The sequence below is a fragment of the Gastrolobium bilobum genome, unplaced genomic scaffold, assembly GCF_033153095.1.
Source record: "Gastrolobium bilobum isolate Gb01-03AN ecotype WA unplaced genomic scaffold, APGP_CSIRO_Gbil_v1 utg13468, whole genome shotgun sequence".
Lineage (NCBI taxonomy): Eukaryota > Viridiplantae > Streptophyta > Magnoliopsida > Fabales > Fabaceae > Gastrolobium > Gastrolobium bilobum.
This window is the reverse complement of record NW_026898617.1, coordinates 437,240-459,826: the sequence shown is the minus strand read 5'-3', so window position 1 is coordinate 459,826 and position 22,587 is coordinate 437,240. Positions and strand designations below refer to the sequence as shown.

General features: G+C 35.6%; 3 protein-coding genes and 1 non-coding gene across 4 annotated transcripts; 1 reads left to right on the top strand and 3 right to left on the bottom strand.

Annotated features, from left to right (window-relative positions):
• Positions 1 to 1,385: 1,385 nt before the first annotated feature.
• On the top strand, positions 1,386 to 4,297 carry LOC133317710 (uncharacterized). The gene has a single exon (XM_061519589.1). It carries the CDS (start codon positions 1,386 to 1,388, stop codon positions 4,263 to 4,265), a length of 2,880 nt encoding a protein of 959 aa, XP_061375573.1. The 3' UTR covers positions 4,266 to 4,297.
• Positions 4,298 to 5,367: 1,070 nt separating this feature from the next.
• Positions 5,368 to 12,372, bottom strand: LOC133317690 (callose synthase 11-like). Its single transcript, XM_061519562.1, has 2 exons — positions 6,889 to 12,372; positions 5,368 to 5,715 (listed from the first exon to the last, which is right to left on the bottom strand). Exon 1 carries the CDS (start codon positions 12,223 to 12,225, stop codon positions 6,895 to 6,897), a length of 5,331 nt encoding a protein of 1,776 aa, XP_061375546.1. The 5' UTR covers positions 12,226 to 12,372; the 3' UTR covers positions 5,368 to 5,715; positions 6,889 to 6,894.
• On the bottom strand, positions 9,176 to 9,254 carry LOC133317737 (small nucleolar RNA J33). Its single transcript, XR_009752360.1, has one exon. It is a non-coding gene; the product is annotated as a small nucleolar RNA J33 (small nucleolar RNA).
• A 3,549-nt stretch (positions 12,373 to 15,921) lies between the features above and the next one.
• LOC133317725 (probable 2-carboxy-D-arabinitol-1-phosphatase) lies at positions 15,922 to 19,669 on the bottom strand. The gene is made up of 7 exons (XM_061519606.1): positions 19,421 to 19,669; positions 18,068 to 18,225; positions 17,697 to 17,816; positions 17,504 to 17,603; positions 17,057 to 17,196; positions 16,440 to 16,519; positions 15,922 to 16,307 (listed from the first exon to the last, which is right to left on the bottom strand). The coding sequence occupies exons 1-7, from the start codon at positions 19,587 to 19,589 to the stop codon at positions 16,181 to 16,183; spliced, it is 894 nt and encodes a 297-aa protein (XP_061375590.1). The 5' UTR covers positions 19,590 to 19,669; the 3' UTR covers positions 15,922 to 16,180.
• Positions 19,670 to 22,587: the final 2,918 nt, after the last annotated feature.

The following is a 22,587-nucleotide window of genomic DNA, read 5'->3' as shown; positions in this document are numbered from 1 at the left end:
TCTAAATCCGTTGATATTTAATCAGGATTTTAAACAAAGGAAAAACAATATGATGGTATTCAAAAAATATGACGATTTTAATGAATTTTCTATTAATGTGGATTTCGTAAGACTTTTTAGTGAGAAATATAAATAAAATGTCTCTCACAATCTCACATAGGACTTCTTGAGATTTCTCTCTTGCAATGTCTTCTTCTTCCTTTGGCTGGTCGACCCGCTCGAAATCGAGTTCCGCCATTGGAGCTTCGTCAACAGATTTTTGAGCGATTTTCATCGCAAAACAACCCATAAACAACAACCCAACAAGATTTTAATTTAATCCATCTCAGCAGATTTTTGAGAGTTTTTGGAAGTTTAAAAAATGATTTTTAAGCGATTGGTCGCGATTTTTCTTGGTGCAAAAATATGTGATTTTTGTGTTAAAAACAACATAAAACAGTGAGAAAATAACGGGGGAATAAAAACCCTTAAACCAATTTTCGTTTTATATCAACGAAACAAAATCGATTTAAATAAAGATTGAAACTTTCCTAACATGAACCTATGTTTCATAACAATACATTCGTGAACGAAATTTCTGCGCTATAGGAAATGATTTCAAACAATTTTTATGTCAATAGATCACTAAAAACTTTTTTTCAAAAGCCGCAAAGCAATTTAAAGTTTCAATGTATCGATTGAAAATAATATGAATTTTTTTTTTAAACTTTCATGTAATAAAACCTAGAAATTCAAATTCAAATTTTTTTTTGGAATGTTCAATGAAAATATGTACATGATATATGGTTAGAAAACTATCATCACTTAGAACAAAAACTTCAAGGTTTATAAGATTAATGGCAAAAAATTCTAAACAAAAATTATCATGAATTTTACTAATTGAGAAAATTATATTATGTTTTATTTTTTTATCAATATCATTTTATTTCTTTGTTTTTTTATTGAGTCTTGTAATTTTAAATATTTACTAAAAATTTATATAATTTTTTAAAATCTTATAAATTCATATTGTCCTTATTCCTTTCAAATCTTATAAATGCTATTAAAATTCAATATTACAAAATCTTAATGGTAAGAAAATCTTTAAAATCCCTCAGTTCTGAATAGTCTTCTAAGATTTATAGAGAAATTTATCTAAAAAAAAAATCTTTTAAAATCTTAATCCAATCCCCTCCATTGCATTGCATGAAATAAAAATAAAAAGGAAAGAAAGAAACAAGGAGAAGAAAGCTTACTATCTGTGAAAAACTGAAGCTTGCGTATCTTCAACACTTTCCATTTCTGCAATCCAAGCGTACACACCTTCTTTACGCTTAGATCGCAATTTGCGAATCCCAAAACCCTAGAAATTGAAATAGCCATCGAAATGTGATGCAGCTTCACCAATGGAGTCTTCTTCTTCTTCTCCATTGCAGAGATCTGGTGTCACCCTTTTCAGGCCATTCCACGTAAAACCCCATAATTCTCCATCTTCAAATCCGCTCTTCATCTTCTTTCTTTTCTTCTTAATCTGCAACTTCTCCTCTGTAGCCTCCAAGCCTTCAGATTCGGCTTTTGAAGCTACTTACATTCGTCTCTGCAACGATGTCGTCGAAGCATCTGCGGCGCGGTTCGATGCCGGAACCTCCCCCGGCATCGCCGACTCGCTTCGGTTTCAATTTGGTTACTTCGCCGGCGGCGATCGAGTTTTCAATCAATCCACCGCGTTGAACTACTCAAAGCGCCTGTCGTTTCGCGCAACCTCAGTTCGGAGAAGCGTGAAAGACGGCGTTTACGAATTGCGAGGGAAATTGGTTCTTCAGCAACGAGGAGGAGTGAAACCGCCTCGTGGCAGGTTGCTCGGGAGAGTTTATCCGGGACGAAGAGTGTCGCATTGGAAGGTATCGCAGTGGATGCGCGTTTCTCTGAGTGGATTTTGGTCACAATCTTCTGGTAAGCTTTGTATGTTTGGAATAGGATCTTATGGTAATTTGCGAAATGCTAATGTTGTTGTTAAGCTTCGTTATCCGCGAGATTTGACTCTTTTGGATAGTTTGATTCGTGGGACTCTAGAAAGTTTTGATGACAAGAATAGCTTGCATTACTTTGAACCGATTTCGTTGTTGGCTTTATCTCAGAGTTCAAATTACAAGTTTACACTAGTTGGAAATGACAATGAGAATGGTTGTGTAGCTGGGTCAAATGAAGAGAGTTTGTCCCTTCAAAACTTAAGCCATGGTGCCTGCACTGTGTTTCATGGACACACAGATAGATTTGAATTGGAATATGGGGATCAGTGCCATAATGTTAGTTGCAATCCACTTGGTGCTGATGTTAAAAAGTTGCCTGATTTTATGCATTTTTATGGCATTCGATGCATGGAGAGGCAGAAGGTTCAGATGCTTTTGGGTTTTCCTGGCTCCGCCTACAGTGATGTTGTGTTTCCATTTTATCCGAATACAACATTGATATCTGAGGGAATGTGGGATGAGAAGGAGAACCGGCTTTGTGCAGTCGCATGCCGGATCTTGAACTTCACAGAATCGTGGGTTGATCCTTATGTTGGAGATTGCTCAATTAAGCTCACGTTAAGATTTCCTTCAGCTTTATCTTTAAGAAACAGGAGTACTGTTTTGGGCCAGATTTGGAGTGACAAAGTGGTTGGTGAATCTGGTTACTTCAGTAAAATTGGATTTCAGGGTTCCTCAAAGTTATCAAGAGGCCTCCATGGTTTCCAATACAAGTATACTGAAATTGACAGAGTAAGAAAATCTTGTGCAGAAAAGATGACTGCTAGAGGGAAGGGGAAGATGTATCCGGATGGATATTCTTCTGATATGACATTTAGCATGTTAGTGACAAACAGCAAAGGAGAAGTAGCTCAAGGTTACTCATCACCACTATTCATGGGCGATCAAATTAATGATGGACGGTCATATGGGGTTCCAAATATGTTGACGATGGGAAAGTTGAAAATACACAGTATTCAATCAGATAACTACCTCAATTTGTTGAACGTCAGCTATTTAATAAGCTTTAATCCTCCTCCTGATTTCAAGTTTGGTGGTGAGCTCACTTCAACCGAAGTTAAAATTGATGCTGAAGGAATGTATAATAGAAATACTGGACTTCTGTGTATGATAGGATGTCGGCACTTGAAATCAACTGACAAAATACTGATAAAGAATGATTATCTGGACTGTGAAATCATGGTTAATGTCCACTTTTCTCCATTGAATGCAAAGGGAGGTGAATCTGTTAAAGGAACTATAGAAAGCACAAGACAAAAGTCAGACCCTTATTATTTTGATCCCCTTTATTTGTCTTCATATTCCATTTACACAAGCCAAGCAGATGCATCCATTTGGAGAATGGATTTTGAGGTTATTATGGTTTTGATATCAAACACACTTGCTTGTGTGTTTATAGGATTGCAACTCCTCCATGTGAAAAGTCACCCAGACGTGCTTCCCTATATTTCTGTTGTGATGATACTTGTTATTACTCTAGGTCACATGATTCCCCTGATGCTGAACTTTGAAGCTTTATTCACGGAAAACCATGGCCAGCAGAACGTTTTTCTTGGTAGTGCAGCCTGGCTTCAAGTGAATGAAGTATTTGTGAGGATGGTGACACTGATAGCCTTCCTTCTAGAGTTGCGTCTTGTACAATTGACCTGGTCTTCAAGACAGGGTGAGGGAAGCAATCCAGGTTTGTGGGTTTCTGAGAAAAAGGTTCTTTTTATGACTCTACCATTGTATATTGGTGGCGGATTGACAGCTTGGTTCATGCACATATGGAAGAATTCTAACCAGAAAAGATTTGAACCATTCAGACTTTCACGACACAGGTTTCGGTTTCCTCGTGGACATTCTTACCAGCTTCCTTCCCTCTGGGAAGACTTTAAATCTTATGCTGGTTTGCTCCTGGATGGTTTCTTGCTCCCACAAATACTATTCAACATATTATTTAATAACTCTGAAGGAAAGCCTCTAGCATCTTCTTTTTATATTGGGACGACCATTGTTCGTATATTGCCCCATGCATATGATCTTTACAGAGCTCACAGTTCTCCATGGTACCTTGATTTATCATATATATATGCAAGCCATAGAATGGATTTTTATTCTACAGCCTGGGACATCATAATCCCTTGCGGTTGTCTTTTATTTGTTCTCCTCGTATACTTTCAGCAGAGATTTGGCAGCCGGTGCATTCTTCCAAAGAGGTTCAGAGAAAGTTCTGCCTATGAGAAAGTACCTGTTATTGGTAACGATGATTTGTGATACCCTAATATTGATTGCATTTTGTAAAATGATTTTTAGCCTCCGACTTTTTGAGCTTTGGAAGCCATGTATTGCAATGGCAGATATACAGTTCACATTATAGAAGTAAAGAATTTTGCCCATTTCAAGAAACAGTGTGCAACCACTTGAGAGCTCTTTGGATCATCGTTTGTCTTCCTTTGTTTTTTCGAAAGAGAGAAAGACACGTGTTGAGGGCATAATTTCTGTCTACGGTACACAAATTTCGCCATAAAGTTTTTTTTTTTTTTCTCCAAAAATGACATTTTATGAGAGAATTCAAAATCCTTCATAGCTCGGTTAATCCCAAAGGAATGTTCTATCCCAATTGAAGAAAAACAGAAAAGGGGCATAATGCTGTTTATTTAATGAGATTAATGTTTTTTATTTTGTACGAGATAATTTTATCATCTATATATATAAGTATGTGACTCTCATATGTGGAACCAATATGAAGAAAAAAAGAAAACATAGGCACTTCTCACATAATATGTAAGAGATAAAATTATCTCTTATAAAATATTAATCCCTTATTTAATTGATAGCGCTGATAATTAATGCCAAAATATGAAGCTACCTAGACCAAGGTAAATGCATTTTTTATGTATTATTACAAGAAAATCGTTATGGACTACATATTTCTTGAATTCGTTGTGCAAGAACTGTCTTGCTGGACATCTCTAATCAAAGAAGGAAAATTCATTTCACCTCAATATAAAACTTAAAGAAAAATTGGTGAGTCTCTTGAAACAAAATAAATTAAATGTTTTTTTTTCTCAGATTAAATAGTATTTTATGTAAAGTGTCACCTTCCGATCTTTAATCCGTGCATCGGGGCCCATGCGAAATGAAGTTAATATTCTTTATGTGACCAAAAAGAGTTAATAATATTCCTTACAATCCAAAAGAGTACATTTTAAATAAATAGTTATGTTATGCGCAATTTTTTCAAGTTACCAGAATTATTTGGGACAAAAAAAAGGGATTTTCTAATTGAGAAATATGGGTGATTTCCCAGTATATGAGCCGTTCTTTAAATTCAAGGCGAGATTCATATAATAATATTCATGCGTGCAGGGTTCTCGACAGCTGCTAAACAAAAGGATCAAGATGCTAACTAGCAACGTTAAGTCTAGAAAATTGTTGATTAAGTGGCGATGAAGAATTTGGTTAGAGAGGTTGCACTAGATATGGACAAGATGTACAGAAATTCGATTGGCAATGATTGACATGGGCAAAACACTTGATACTCCTAATACTAAACTAGAGAGATTCACAACTTGGGAAGCCATGGTGTTGTGCTGCTCTAGAAGATAAATCACATTCAACCTCCTTCCTTAGATTGTGTCAACAAGAATGTTACATTATTATACATAAGCCATCACTGTCGATGAAAGAAGGCTAAACCTTTGGGTTTTCGACATTGCATAACCTGAAAATAAATACCAAAAATTTAGAATTAAAATTTTTTATTAAGAACAAATATATTAGAAAAGGATATACATATGCATTGCCACAAAAGAGCATGATACACCGCATTTAAAGACTCTACAACCCCTAAAATATTCTGTATAATAGTTACTGAGGTACAGAAGATTCGCTACACTTGAGGTTGACCATATAATGTTAAGAGCATAGTCCACCTTAGTTATCAACATATTCCAGCTCACCTTATTTGTTGCAGTATATATGAATCAGATCTGATTATTTTAAATGACAAAATAATATTTAATTCAATAATTGCCATAATCAGTTATAAGGTATAGCTACCAGGCTTTATATTGATTTCTCGTGCCGTGCTTGTCCTACCAAGGACTGCTGTATTCTATGCTTTGAAGTATAGTAAACATGGCAAAACTCATCCAAGTTAGAACTTGGAAGAAATTGCAGTAGTGTCATTTGCTCAAAGAATGAAATTAGATACTAAAATATCCAAGATTGCATATCGTATTCAACTTCTATCATGAATATTGTAGCGATGCTAGAAAAAATAAAAATAAAAATAAAAATAAAAATACTATATAGCAATTAGAAAATATAATATGGGGAGAATTTGGATGTCCCAAAACTGACAATTTCTTCGCATCCTCAGTAAAACATTGACTCTGGGTCACCCGTTATCATGGCAATACAACTTAGCCTTAAAATGCAACTAGTGGCCCTCAATCTTTGGGTCTAAAACTAGTATGTCGTACTGGTCCACTAACAAGTTGCAGGACTCTTGATACTACTACGTGGGAAAATACAGAACTCTGCATACTACTAGCAGCAGGGCCTACACCTTTTGTTTTAGGTGAGACCTGCATATGCATCTTGTAATATGAATATAATTGTAAATTAGCACAGCATATGTTGGCAATTTAAATAGCAACTTTAAATTGGACCAACATTTCGAACGCATGGGTCCCAGCTGACTACCTAACTCAATAGCAAAATGCTTCAAGAAGCAACATCCCAATCTATACACCATGGTTAATTGCAGTCTATTATTACGTAAAATTCAGCTTCACTGTAATTACTTAGCACAGCACAAATACCATGATGTCTTCATGATCAATTGAGGAAGGATTATACAATATTACTAAGAAAAAGATGCAAAAATCACCTCCAATCAAACAGTCTTCTTGCCAGTGAGTATTCGAGAAATCTGGAGACCCCTGCTGAATGCTTCATTAAAGAGAATCCTAGTTTGCATTGCTTGAAATCCAGGCAACCATGAAAGCACTGCCACAGGAACCATAACAATAACTCCAAATAGCAAATCATACAGTCGAGCCAAGGAAACTATAGTATCCCACACAATAGTCGACTGCAGAAAAGGCCTAAGCACCTGGGCTATTAAAATCATTCCCCAGCCAGTGGGAATGAATGCCATCAGGCTTGTTAGAAGATCAATAAATTTTAAGTTAGTGAACTCCAGTAAGAGGACAACTACAAGAACTGTGACCACAATCACTAGAAGCTGAACTAGTCGATAATATATGTGCTCCTTTGTAGCATATTTATCCCGTGCATACGCTATGATGATACAAATCCCAACAACCACAACAATGTATATCCAAGACAGCAAGTACACAGCTATACTAGTACCTCCATTTGCAATACCCAGCTGATAAACAATACCATACTGAAAGAAGAAGAAACGAAGGTCTAAAATGATTTCCATCAGCTTTCCCCATATACCAGTGGTTCTTAAATGGTCTTGCTCCTCATTCCACCATGTTTCCCAGCTAAATGCTGCATTTTTGAACAGCCCCCCTGGATACCATATCCAATTCATAAAATCTTCAAAATCATATACAGTCTTCAACCAATCAAACCCGGAGGGATTGAATACAAAAGGAGACATTATCCATGAAACTACCAGAAACCAACTTGAGATCGTCATAGCTATGTAAACAAAAGTATCCTTAGCCAAGGGACTATGAGCAGCATACACAATTAAAATAACTCCAAGCTCAATAGCTTTCACAAAATGGCTTCGAGCAAATAGTCGATAGTTCTCAGCAAAACTCTTGTGCTCCACCACAAAACCACGACCAGTGGCTCGGTACTTAGCACCACCATGAAGTATAGTCCGACCAAAGAAATGGGTACGAGTTCCCAAAGAGAATGTGTAGAATAGTGATGCAAGCTGCAACTGCATTGTCAAGAAGTCCCATACAGCCGGAAGGAACCCATGCTCAAGAGAGTTTTCAACAATCATTGGTAGCGCAGTGAAAAGACCAACCTGGATTATAAACTGCTGATTTATGACTGCACCAAGGGCTTTATTGTTGGTAGCATTATTCTTGGCTTCATTTTCAATACCACTGAGCGCCAAATAAAGACGGGCCCAAAGGAAGGCATAGACCATCAGAACAACAACCATGGAGTTAAAATAAAATCCTATGGTTGAGTAGAACACTGAAAGCATGCGAAAGAAGTCCAATCTATGGCCTAGCCGGTACACATCTCTGCTCAGAGCCTGCTCACCATTGCCACTGGCAACCTTAGCCTCAAACATGGATATCTGATTCAAACCAACATCTCTTCCTTTGCCTACCTGTATATATTCATGATGTGTCACATTGCCACCTCGCAGCGTACAATTAAAACCAGCAAAAATATCTTCGCTGATATTGATCACTCTAGAGGCTTTGCTGACTCCACCCCGACCCAAGAACCAGAACCTGTCAAACACGTCCGGATGACCATAGTGCATTCGCACTTTTAAAGGGTTTGCCAGAACACGCTGGCCCAGTGTCACAAAACTTGTCTCTTGAGCTGACATGAACCAAGCAAGTGAGGAAACAGATCCTGTGAAGATATTCTCTCGAACCCCCAAAATGGTTGGCCTCCTAATACCATAGTGAGTATTAAACTCCTCCAACAGATTCCGCATTTTGAGAGCCTCCTCAAAATAATTGTCTTGATTCATATCAATGGTTTGAACAGCATCACCACGTGTAAAGATTATGGCATGATTTTGATTTTCTGGTTTCCCTTCTCCTAGTTTTAAAGGACCAGGCAACCTGATCCGATAAATCTCAACCTCACTCTGCAACTGCTGATCATACTTCACAAGAACAGAGTAATATTCAGTCTCATCCCTCCCCAAAGAAACCTCATCGACATATGCCACTCGAAGAGCCTCATTGGTTTTCATCAAATACAGTATCTCTTCAGCACGAGGATCATTCTTTGCCTTTTGGCGCCCATACATCTGGCATGCCACCACATACGAGAACTTCATCAGCGCACTCCCATGTTCATGTCCCTTGAATAACAAGGCCACACTGCTATCTGCCCTTCTGAGATTCCGTAAAGATGGAGGCTCATCTGAGGGTAGGCCATTCAAACGGCTGTTTCGGTTTGTTGAACCAAGTGAAATAATACGTTCTGATCCCCGTCCTATTTCAACCTCAGACGCTGAATCAAGAAAGGCAAGCATCTCAAGGGCCCTATAATAATACATCATCCCCCTGATTGTGCGAGATAATGTTTGGCCTCTATAAGATACCCAAAGGCGGAGGTCCCTGGCTTCTTTTGCCCAGATATCATCCTCTTTTTCCAAGCCCTCTCTATGCATCCTTTCCATAAAATTTTTCCACTCATCTTCGTAAATCTTCTGCAAATAAAACAAAGTAGTAACGCCATCCTCATTCTCCTTTCGAAGAGCCTCTTTGCTATAACAAACTTCCTCATCATAATATGGGGTCAAAACGCTGAAAGCCATCATTTTTTCAACATTGGGAGCACGAGGCATGTTCATAAACAAAGAATTGCTAAAGAAAGCAATCCGTCGTCGTGCCTCAAGATTCATTGGGACATTGCGCATTGAGTCTCTTGAAGTAAGAATTGTATGCAACCGTCTGAGCTGCCTGGTAAACTCTGCATCTTCAGCATCAGGAAACTCAATAGCATTCTCAAAGAGCAGTCCTTCATCTGTTGAACTTTGTAGTGCAAGACCTTCCTCCCTCAGCTGGGGAATGGTCTTCTTCACCTTTGGGAATTCTCGAACAGATAGTTCATACAAGGCTTGCAACAAACTTACAGCCTTATTCATATCTCTCTCTGGTTGTATCAAAAGCTGAACAAATTCACTCACCTTGGCATGTAGTTCTGGTAGCCGAGACATCTTGTATGCTTCTGTTAACTTCCTCATCTGAATGTAGCTGTCTATGTCCCTGAATATATTAGTCATGATGGAGAACTCTTCCTTTTCAACTTTAAGAACCATAGGAAACAATGTTTTAATGCTATCATAAGCTTCAATGACAGCGCACCGGCTATACTCATTTTTGCATATCCTTGACCAAAGTGACAAGTCAGACTCATTTTCCAGCTCTTTTGCCTGACTGAGAGCAAGCAGTAGCTCATTGCAGAGAAGGGCACATGGCCATCGAATAACCCTAATATTCCAGCAATTTGGCGGCAGTTCCAAGAGTTCATGTTCTCTATCACTGATGATATCTTCCTCCCTGAAAGTAACAATAATCTCATTCCATATTAAGGCAAACCTTGTAGCATCCACTTGACTTGATTCAATCTTTTGGAAGGGCTGACCAAGTCCATATCGCAGTCTCAACCTGTGGATGGCATCGCGAAGCTTCTTTATCAGCGTTGCTTGCTGACTTAGCAGCTTCTCCTCTGGCATCAGATTGAACTGCATTGCACTGGCGAAGAACTGAAATCTAAGTCTCAGTTGGGAGATATTCCGAATTTCACCCAAATGGTTGAACAGACCAATCGTTGCACCATAAAGGGCAGAGAAAATTGAATACCATATTTGCAAATCCATAAAGTATATCAGCACGACAGGTAACCATAGCAAGACAACTGAAGTTCTGTTGGTGTTACCAAAAAACTCATGCCATCTATAATGTATGCCCTTAAGTTTCAAAAGAGCCTTCGTTGGAGCAACTAGAGGCTTGATCTGAACAAAATAACTGAAGGAAAACTTCGAAGCTAATGCTGCTATCCAGAAAATAGTATACTTTATATTATCTACAAGCGCTTGTCTCACACCACGACCCACAAAAATCCGGGTATGAAACCACCATATCAACAAGTATACTATCCTCCAGTCTGATTCCTCAATGAAGTTCCGTAACCATGGCACTATGAATAGTACCAATGCCAACAATTCTGGTATAAGAAAGAAAAGGACAATCTTAAGAAAAGTAATAATCCTCTGATTTGCCTCATCAGACCAAGTTCGATTAGAGCCCTTCTCAGCCCAAATCAATCCATAAAAGACCCCAAACAAAACAGTCCATGTTATGGCAACCATGCTCTTGAGCACCATCCTCACACCAATCCATGGAGTCTCTCTAGTAACCAAGCTATATTGAGTCCCAGCATCAAGCACCGATTGAAGTAGCCTTAGACCACTCCAAGTGATAAACACGGTCAACATTTTGACCTGGACATCCCTTCTCTCCAATGCTTCCCAGGGATATTTAGTATCCTCCCAAGCAACAATAATAGCAGCCTGAAAGAACAAAATCAGCATGACCCAGAGCCTATCGAAACTCTTGTAAATATTCCAAAACGACCTTTGTTCCACAAAACCCGTCTTCCCTACTCGCTTGTCCTTCGGAGCAGTCCCAAGGAAACTACACTCAAAATTCAAAGGCCACTGGAGTCTCTTCAAACACCTCTTACTCCAAAAGTATTCATTTATGTCATCATAATTCCTCCATGCAGAGTGTGGAGCCTTTCCATTTCTGCTACTATCAACCTCAACCTTAATCGTATTATATATTGGCATAACCACAGACTTCAAAAACCCACAATCACCCGAAACTGTAGGTAAAAAGGGACGACCCGTCTCAGGGTCTATGCGCTCATCTAGAACATCATTAAGCTCCTTAGCCATGAAATGATATATATAGCAAATACACTCCGGAGTAAAACGAAGGTTACCGGCCTCTCCCCAAATCAAGAGGAAGAGCGAAACGTACAGCAACTCTCGCCGAAGATCGGTAGGGTCTCGACGGTTGGAGAGCGACACGCTCGATTTCAAGCCGAGGAAAGAGCACCAAGCGGTGTAGTTTCTGAGCAGCTTCCGCTGGAACCGCCGCAGGACGCCGGCGTCGAGGGAGTCAACGACGGAGGGAGGTGGCTCGAGGCGCATCTGCGAGTTGGCAAGGTGAAGAACCAAATGCTCCCGCTGGTTCCGCACGTTGTCGTTTTGGAACCCGAAGAACAACCGCAGCCAGTCCAGCAGGTCCATGTGCTGCTCCCACGCCATGAACGGGTGCTTCGGGAGATCCCCGACGGCGCGCAGGGCGGCAGCGGCGGCCCGAACCTCCGGATACCGGAGGGAAGGGTGGTCCGTCAGGAGGTCGTGCACTGGTATAATGTTGAACACTGAGTTCATCGGCGGCAGGCGTGACTGGTTGACGCCGCCGCCTCTTCCGCCGCGCGCGGTGGCGGGGCGTTGTCTCAAGTTCATAGTAACCGAAGCTATTCAAGTAAAGAGTATGTTGGCTAACTAAACCGTTTTCCAAAGGATATTTTTACTTAAGTTGGTTTTGTTTTTCATTTTCTCTCCAATTTGTAGTTCTTTTTGGGTTCGAATAACTCACAGTTGGGGAGAAAAAGCTTTGTTTTCACTGTGAGGAATGTGAGGAAGAAGGAGATGCAGCAGAGCACGAAAAAGAACTGAACATTTTTTATTTCACGTACAGCCCCACTCGCTGGACAGAGCAGTAAGACGCACGCACCAATGGTGGTGGTTTAAAGTGGGGGATTTATATGTGGGATCCATTAATATCAACGTTAAGATCCTGAAGCAGTTTATGGTAATAAATAAACAGTCTAATTACCGTGGAAACAATGCCACGTGGGGTTTTAATGGCCCCCACACGAGGTTGGTGTCCGTTTTGATGAGTAGAGCTGTCAGCACGTCCATTTGGTCTTTGTACGTTTGGATTAGAGTCAAAAAGTCCGCACCTTAAATAAACTTCAATAATCAAGGTTTATACTCGACAAAAAAATGTATTGATTAAAGCACGTGAGTGATCTAAAATTATAATTTCGTAATTTTTTATTATATTTTGTATATTAAAAAATACTGTACCAAATAATTTTTTAACATTTTTTTAATATGTTTTATGCAAATTATAACTTTTTTATAATTTAATTTTTTAATAAAAATTTTAATATAAGTGAAAACTTAAATTTAGTTATTACTTTTACTAAATTCATTGGTAAATGATGTCATCAACCGAAAATCATAACAGAATACAATAATTAGAGTGGAAAACTAAAACTAATGATGAAAAAGAAAAATTTATCTTAATAGCAATATTGAATAACTGCTCTTAATTTACTATATATTTGAAAGTACAATAATTGATTTTCTTTAACTATTACCATTACAAAAAAACTTTTTAGATATTATTGTCCACAAAATTACTAAAGTGCATTGTATACAATATGTTCAAATACAAATTTAGATGTATAACATGCTTTGATGTCAATAGAAAATTTTATTTTTATTGATACACAGATGAAAATATCTGTTAAAACATATCACTACTGAAAAATTTGTTTTTGTTGTAAACTATTATGGATGAACTTTCACATAGTTCATAACATGTGACTCTTTATTTTTCATGACCTTTGATATATTATACAATCATCAAATTATTGATGTGTTAAAATGTAGAAAAATATTATGGATGAATTTTCACATGGTTCATAATACATGACTTTTTGTTTTTCATGATCTTTGATATATTCTATAATCATCACATTAATGGTATGTTGAATTGTAGAATACATCCAGGGAGATATTATAAAATATTATGAATGACCTTTTACATGGAATATGGATCACCTTTCACATAGATTATGAATGACCCTTCACATGGTTCATAACATGTGACTCTTTATTTTTGCATGACTTTTATGTTTAAAAATGCATCTAAGATAGGTCCTTATATAAGACTCTTTGCTCAAACTTATTCATATTGTATTTTATTTTTTACACTTCATTTTCTTTTTTTCCGTATTTCACTTTCTTTTATATTCTTCATCAAATACATAATAATTTGTACTTATATTTATAAATATTTAAATTTATATAATTTTTAATTTTTTAAATAATGAAAATTTTAATAAAAAAATAATTTGGCCCGTGGACCATTCCTAACTCAATCCACTAAATTATAAGGTTAGGATTAAAAAAGGTCTTACCATAAAAAATCTTAATAAATTAGAATCAAATAAAATACTTTCCGAATTGGAATATGAATTTTAACCCATTTTGACAAGCGTTAGGAAAGTAACCTTAGGATGAGTGGGAAATTGATGTATTGGTTTTTGGAATGAAAGAATCACGCCCTCAAATATGTGTATTGGTTAAGGCAAAAGTAAACTTTGTGCGTCACATGCATATAATTGTGGATTCTGATGAATATGTTATGAAAAATTATAATTTTTTTTTATAACAGTAGAAAAATGGAATGTTATATTTTATTAAGATTTATTATTTTTTGAGATAAATTTATTCTTGTACACATAAAAATATATAAAGATCATATATTAATGTGAGAAAAAAATATCAATCTACATCTTTTTATATATGAGTGAAAAATTAATATATTTATATAATATGAAAAATATTAAACTTATTCAATTATATGAATATGATAGGATAGAATTGTATTTATCAACTTTGTGGTACTCTGACAGCAGCCAGGCAGCGTGACTGGTTTGCCCCCTCTTCCGCTTCATGGACGGAGGGTTGTCTCAAGCTCATAGTAACCGAAGCAACTAAGTTAAGAGTTTGTTGCTAAATAAACAGTTTTCGAAAGGATATTTTTACTTAAGTTGGTTTTGTTTTTCATTTTCTCTCCAATTTCTCTTTCTTTTTGGTTCGAATATCTCACTGTTAGCTACGGCTTATCAAGATAAAGCTTTATTTTCACTCCAAGGCAGTGTGAAGGAGAAGTAGACGTGCACGAAAAAGAACTGAAAATTTTTTATTTCGCCGTGCAGCTTTGACGCCACGCGCTGGAAAGAGCGGTGTGACACCTGCACCAATGGTTATATGTGGGATGCATTAATATCAACCTTAAGATCTTGAGGCGGTTCAGTTTGAACTCTGAAGAAATTATATGATAATAAATAAACAGTTTAATTACAAGGGAAACAATGCCACGTGGGCTTTAATGGGGCCGCATGAGTTTGGTATCCGTTTTGATGATGGACAATATACTTATGATGAGGTGTTAGGAATGTAACATTAGGATGAGTGAGAAATTGATGTATTGGTTTTCGGAATAAAAGAATCACTGCCTGGAATATATGTATTGGATAAGGCAAGAGTAAACTTTGTATCACAAAAATTTATTATGATTCCGGTATTTGTGGTCTTTCTAATAACAACGCAATACTTAAATTTTTTTTTTTTTTTTTTCTCTCCAACTTTTTCTTTCTTCGCCTCTCTCTTATGTCCCATCCAATAAAAAATGCTCCCAGACACTGCATTTCCACTCGTCACAGACATATAACCGTGGATATGAATATAAATTTTTTGTAGGCAACCGTACAAAAATAGAATCTTATAATTTATTAGGATTTATTATTTTTTAGACAAAGTTATCTTTTTGTACATATAAAAATATATAAAATTCATATATTAATACGAGAAAAAAAAATATGAATCCACCTATTTTTATATATGAGTAAAAAATTAATATATCTCGTATAATATTGAGAAATATTAAACTTATTCAATTATATCAATATGATGGGATAAAATTGTATTTATCTACTTTGTCGTACTCTGACACTTACAGTACGTTATCTGCATCAGCACTCTGTTTTGGCCCAAATGGCTCGTGTCCGTTAAAAAAAGTTTACCGCATCATCTATGTTATGTCACTACTTCCACTTGCTTATAATAATTACTTACGAGTTTGGTCTTAATCAGATTTTAGATGTAATACCTTCAAGTAATTTTCCTTTTAACAGATGTAATAGATTAATGTAGTAGAAGCATGACAATCTCCTTTTTTTTAATGAAGAATCTTGTTTCTTATTGAAGAACTAGCTCTGCATGAGCATATCTGCACATGTATATAAGACAAACAAACATTATTTGAGCTGTGGTCCCACATGCTCAAATTGAAAAGTTCCGTAGCTTGAATACCCATAACCATGAGTTTTATACCAAATGTCATAGCTGTCTACGTAATATATAACATTCCCCTCAATCATTGAATCAAAAACTACTGTTTTCTTCTGATTATATTACACTCTTCTTTCTAGAGTGAACTGAAGAGAAAAGAATATGGGTCATGGATTCGGAATATCTCATAATTAAAATGAAAAATCCCACATCAAATCCTCAGTGGGGTTGTTCCATGGTACATTTCAAATCCTCCTACTAGTTTGCTCTAGCCAGGATAGACATGATCACTGTACATGTGAGCCGTCATATTTAAAGCTTCAAGCATTGCTTCTCCTCTGATGTTAAAGCTGAATACACATATCCCACCATTGTTGATATCAAGAGAACGAAACCTGAACATTATGATCAACGTCTAAATGTCAGCTGCTAGATAAGGCAGAGCATTAGAAGTTTGCTTCAGCCATGTTACATATGTAAGAGGTTTTGACGTTTCAAGCAATTAAGCTATAATCAACAATTCTTACCTCTCTGGGCCCAGGCCTAAAGCAGTACAAGTTAATGCCCTCAATATAGATTTGTGAGTCACAACCAGAAAGCTTTCCCCCTGAAGAATAAGATAAATCTTGCATTTCACTTTCAAATCAATACTTGCAAAACTAAGGCCTTGTTTGAATACTGTTTCTGAAAACAGTTTTTTGGTTTTCACTTTTCGGAACAAAAAAATAAATAAAAACTCGTTTGAGAAGACTTGTTTTGTGAAAAAAAATTAAAAATTATAACTGTTTTTTTTTGTTTTAGAATCAAATTTAGAGAACATGTTTTAGTTGTTTTTATTTTATGTTTTGACTTTTAACTTAAAAAAAAAAAAAAACACAGAAAACATATGTTTCCATAACTATTCTACAAAATAATTTTAAGAGCAAAAAAATCAGAATACAGAACCTTGAGGGCTTTGTTTGAAATCAGTTTTCAAAAACAGATTTTTGATTTTCAAAACAAAAAATCCATTTGATAAAGTTTATTTTGTAAAAAAAAAAAATTTTTAAAACTCTTACTGTTTTTTTTTTGTTTTTAGAATCAAATTTAAAGAATATGTATGACCAAAACACAATCTCTTGTACCAACGACCCTGAAATCTTACAGGCGACAACAAAATTTCCTTCCAACAATCTCTTGCTGCTTCCCAGAGATCTCGTACAGGGTATCTATCATTCATGCAAAAATTGGCTGGATCTTCTCTCCAGATTGTGTATTCCTTGGGATATATTTTCTTAGCATCCACTGCCTCCAAATTAGGAACATGCTGATTTAGTTGAATCATAGAAAAATTATGGGAACAATGCAGATTGAACAGTGATATAAAATGAAAACATATTATCAACATTCAGTAGCATTGTCTTTACCAAAACCAGTTACTCTTCCTATCAAAAAGTACTAAAGTTTACTAAGTAAAAAATAATAAAATAATAATCAATTTAAGCACGTCAATATTAATATGACAAATGCAATGTATAATATATATGAAAAGCCATAAACATATTAAAAGATACTTGTTCCAAATTTTTAAGTTGAGCAGAGGCAGTCTCACCATTTTTCAGGCCTTCAAGGTGATATAGGGATAACTCTTTAAGCGAGTCAAGATAAACCAATGGCCTTTCCCTCCCTTGCCATATAATTTCAGCAGTTTGCTACATCATACACCCCCAACCATTTTAATAAATTGATGACTAGTATTAGCATGCTTAAGCTTGAGAATTAAATTTTAATTACTAGCCCCTAACCTTGGCACGAGATATTGGACTTGCAAAACACAGGTCAAAGTACATATTTTCCAAGGATTTCTTGCACCTCTCTGCTTGCTGCTCCCCAGCTTCAGTTAGTATAGACAAATCTGAGCTTCCCTGAACACATACGATCAATTTAATGACAATGGATGGCAGATGCAATAAAAGGAAACATCTAAACAACAAACAAAAACTTTAGTCATAGAAGGCAAGGCTACTCAATTTTTTTAACAACCCTAGAGTCTAGGTACAGTTTAAATAATGAACAAAGCATTTCAGAATGAAGACATAAACGAGAGAAAAAAATCATCCACCATTCCCCCAAACCCCATAATATAGCTAATAACTTGAAAGTAGAAAAAGCTAACCTGAATTCTACTTTCTGCATTCCAAGTGCTAAGACCATGCCTTAAAAGAGTTACTTTCTTTGATGAAGAGATTAACTCATTTGTTAGTGATGTTGTTGCATTCGTGAAATCATATGCACCACCAGTTGCAGGAAAATTGGTACTAAATGGAAGTGTTTCTGCATGAAGGCACCACAAATCCAACTTTAATCCCAGTTGGAGTACATGTCTCAAAAAATTTCTGGGAATATTTCAGAAACACACTTGATATGATCGAGACTTATTTATGATTGATTCTTGAATCAAGGACGAATCAAAGAGATCAAACTTTTAAATGCGCAAAACCACTTCTAGAGTCTGATCCAAAGTAAATATTTTCAATTGAAATCTATAGGTAGATCATTAACAATATAAATGGCACATGAAAGTAGAAATCCATCCGTCAGTCTGGTGAAATATTATAGTACTACACAGCAAATCAAATGTCAACTCGCAAAGCAAAATAGAGTTTCTGAAATTTTAGCCCGAAGCACTCTTAAATAATGGCCTCAAACCACCAACCGGCAACCTCTATGACCTGAGATTTTAGAAATTATAGACAAAGAATATAACCATTCTACATGTTTCTTTGAATATAGTTCTCTGTGCCTTTCCATCACCCTCGCTTTTGACTCACAATAAAAATCTTCTGAAGTTGACATGAGCAATTAAGTTATAACAATTACAAGTTGAAGAAATGTAGGTAGAATAACAGTAAAGAAAATACCCCTTTTCCTCCTAACTACACATAAATGAACAAACTTAGCCACAGTTAAAAATTTGTGGAAACAACAAACAAATACATGCCTCTGCCACATTTCAAAATTTCAAAAAACACGTGACTTACACACTCAAGCAAAAACTTTCTGTGAATACATGTAAACTGACGAATTTAACAACAAAATACTTGGAAACAAGAAACAAACGTTAGCCTCTGCCAACTTCCAAACATCCAATCCAACTAAAGTCCTGCTCAAAAAGGAGGTAACTAAAGGGAACATGGATGGAACATACCCGAACTTCAATTCCATATGTCACAATCCTTAACACTGATTAGCATAAAAGGGAAGAAATTTATCTAAAAATGGTAGTATCTCTAATCGTCACTCCTTTTTTCTATAATGGAAATGCAACCAACACTCGTCAGAAAGAATTACAAAAAGAAGAATTTACTAAACTGAACTGAACCCATTATGTTTTGCAAAGTTTCCATTCACAAGAACAAAACTTGTCAAACACCCACCTTCCATTGGCTTGTTTGTTTGCTTTCTTGCTTTTCATTACTATGTCAGCAAAGCAATTTGAGGGTATCAAGGTGAGAAGATAGAACTTCACCTGGGGTAGCCTTTGAAGTAGAAGTTGAGCAGTGAATGCGGAGAGATGCATATGAAAGAGTCCTAAGCTGAGAGTGAGGGGTAAGTTGCCGAGAATTAGAACAAGCAATGGAGGAAACACAAGCTGAGCACAAAGGGGTGGTCAACAACACAACCCCTCCATTCCCCATATTTCCTTTACAGTGTCTTAGCTTTGTGGTTCTAACTAGTTCCTCTTTTCACAAACTCATCTATGGTCGACAATTTTCGGTTATGTTAATAATACCCTTCCAAACTACCAGGATTTCAGGATATGCCTTAAACATACAAAGATTCGTTGTAAACTATATTTGATTTTCATAGAAAAAATCACTTTTTTATTTTAAATTGTGAAAAGCTAAAATATTAATTGGACCAGTTTGACTTCTGTTGATTTTTTAGCTTTAAGAACCAAAAAATAAAAATATATGTTCGATAGTAAAAATGACTTTTAAAATAATATTTTTTTAGTTTTTAAAATCAAAATTATAGAATATCCATGAGTTGTTTTTTGTCTTGTTATCAATTTTTTTTTTTTAAAAAAAAAGATAAAAAAAAGCATGGAGAATATATTATTTTTATTAATGGAAAATTTGTAATTATTGATAGGTTAAGGTTTCAGATGGATTCATATCACCTCCTTCCTCATTAAAATAGTGATTAGGATATGTACCCAAAAAAAAAAAATAGTGATTAGGATTGGTTTAGTAGTAAAGAATTTTAATAATTTATATAAAATTTTAAGTTCGAATCTCAATACTATCATTATATATAAAGAGAGAGAAAGTTTTTTTATTTTACATAAATTAATTATCTCATATTTTTTTCACATAAAAAAATTATGCTATCACTCTTTTTTTAATGGATGATAGACTCACCATGTTATGTATTTGTGGTAGGAGATATATATTTCTAACAATATGAGAATATATATAACTCATTAATATTTCTCAATTTAGTAATTTTCTTTCTTATTAGAGTTTTCTTTTATCCTCTAGTTATTTTTGTTCGTGTCTAGTGTAATGTCGTGCATTGACAACTGTACCTTATACATAATATGAGCGCTCAGACGATACCACATAATGGAAAATATAACGCATTAAAGAATCCAAGATCATAATTTTAATATCCAACATCATAAAATGATTCTAATATTTTTAAGATTCAAGATCCACCATCAAATCTATTCATATATCATAGATGTCCACTTAAGCATTTTTTATTTTTTATTTTAAATACATAACATAATATTTTCATGAGTTTACAAATACAAAGACTTGGGCATATCCAAAACATCCCTAATTCCCTATATCATGCCACAATATAGCACTAAGGTCATTGAATACACAGTATCATCACCAAAGCACTCAACAACCTTGGTTACACTGTTACAACTTATAAAGGGTGTCATAATTCATATCAAGTTTGGTACATAAAGAAATCAATCAAGACAACCCTTAACCATGATAAGAATTTCGAAAAGAGTGAGACTCAAATCTCAATAAATTTAAAGAAAACTTCAAAAATTCTCCTATGAATTTTTTTAATTATCACTTAATCTCCTCACAAAATTTTTGAATCATTTACACCTCTATTTAAAAAAAAAATTATCACTTACTCCCTGATTTAAAGTTTTTTTATCATTTACCCTCCTCACTTAGGGGGTAAATGATAAAAAAACTTTAAGTCAGGGATAAATGATTCAAAATTTTAGAAAGGAAGTAAATGATTATGAGGAAAGTCATAAGGGGGTTTTTTGAAATTTTTCCTAAATTTAAAGAAGAATTCCAACTCTGAACCATCGTCCAGCCAAACACAGTGTAAATAAAAATTATATAGGGATCTTTGGTACAAGCGTTTTTTTTAGATTGCTTGGAAAGTTACATTGGTAATCTTATATTGTCATGTTTGGTACAAGGTTACCCGAAAATTTTCCTCGATATCTTTCTTTTCTGGTATTCTTATTTACACACAAAATTCTTGTTTCAAATTACCTTTGAAAGTGTGGTATTTTATAAATCTCACACCAAAGAAAAAACGAAGCAAACTTACAAGACAAAAATATTGTGCAGCCAAAAAGTCATTCACTGAGATCTGCAAGTCTTTCAACTCACTCGAGTCCAACCACTCCATAGCACTGAAGTCGCGTCGCCTTGAATTCTGTTCAAGAACCTTTCATCGTTACCCTCTAATCTCGCGCCTCGATTTCTCACAATGTCCTTGCGTGGATGATGACATGTTAGATTCAGTATCATTGGCATGGAGCTCTTTCTTACGGTCCATTAACCTTTCTTGGTCGAGGACGTTCTTCACACATGTGGGGTTGTCTTCCTTGGCTTTGTACTACTGAATCATGGTTGAAATTGATTTGTCTAATCGCACAGACGTAACTGACTTAGCTGCTCAGATAAAAAACGAAATAAATCGTGCAAAAGTAAAAATAACCCCTTTTCCCAGTAACATTTCACAATTAACCAAACGTAGAATCAATAATCTTTACCCAATATTTCTAGTAATATTTTATCCTATCTAATAGCTTTTTGATAACATTCTCAAAAAACTCACTTTCTTACCATACTTTTAGTAATCATAATTCTTAGATAAAAAAAATCTCTTGTACCTAACGCCCCTAAATACTTGTACAAAATTCAGAGTTTATATATTCCAATATTGACAATGTACTCTCAACATTGACAAGTGGAATTCTAAGATAGGTACCGTCATATATCCCACTTTTTTTATTTTTTCTCACAACTCTTTTCTCACTTTTTTCTATGTTTGTGGGAACAGTGACCAAAGTGCCACTGTTGGCCAAAAAAATTATCAGAATGCCACGCCAACAGTAAATTTTGCTAAAATACCACGTGGCATATTTCGCTACACTGTGTAGCGAAATATGTGTGCAAATAATTCGCTACACCGTGTAGCGAAATATGCCACGTCAGACTGCTCAGAACCAAAAATGCCATGTGTCAAATTGAAGAAATTCGCTACATAGGGTAGCGAATTTCTATAATTTTGATACGTGGCATTTTTGGTTCTGACGTGGCATATTTCGCTATTGTGTAGCGAATTATTTGCACACATATTTCGCTACACAGTGTAGCGAAATATGACACGTGGTATTTTGATAAAATTTACTGTTGGCGT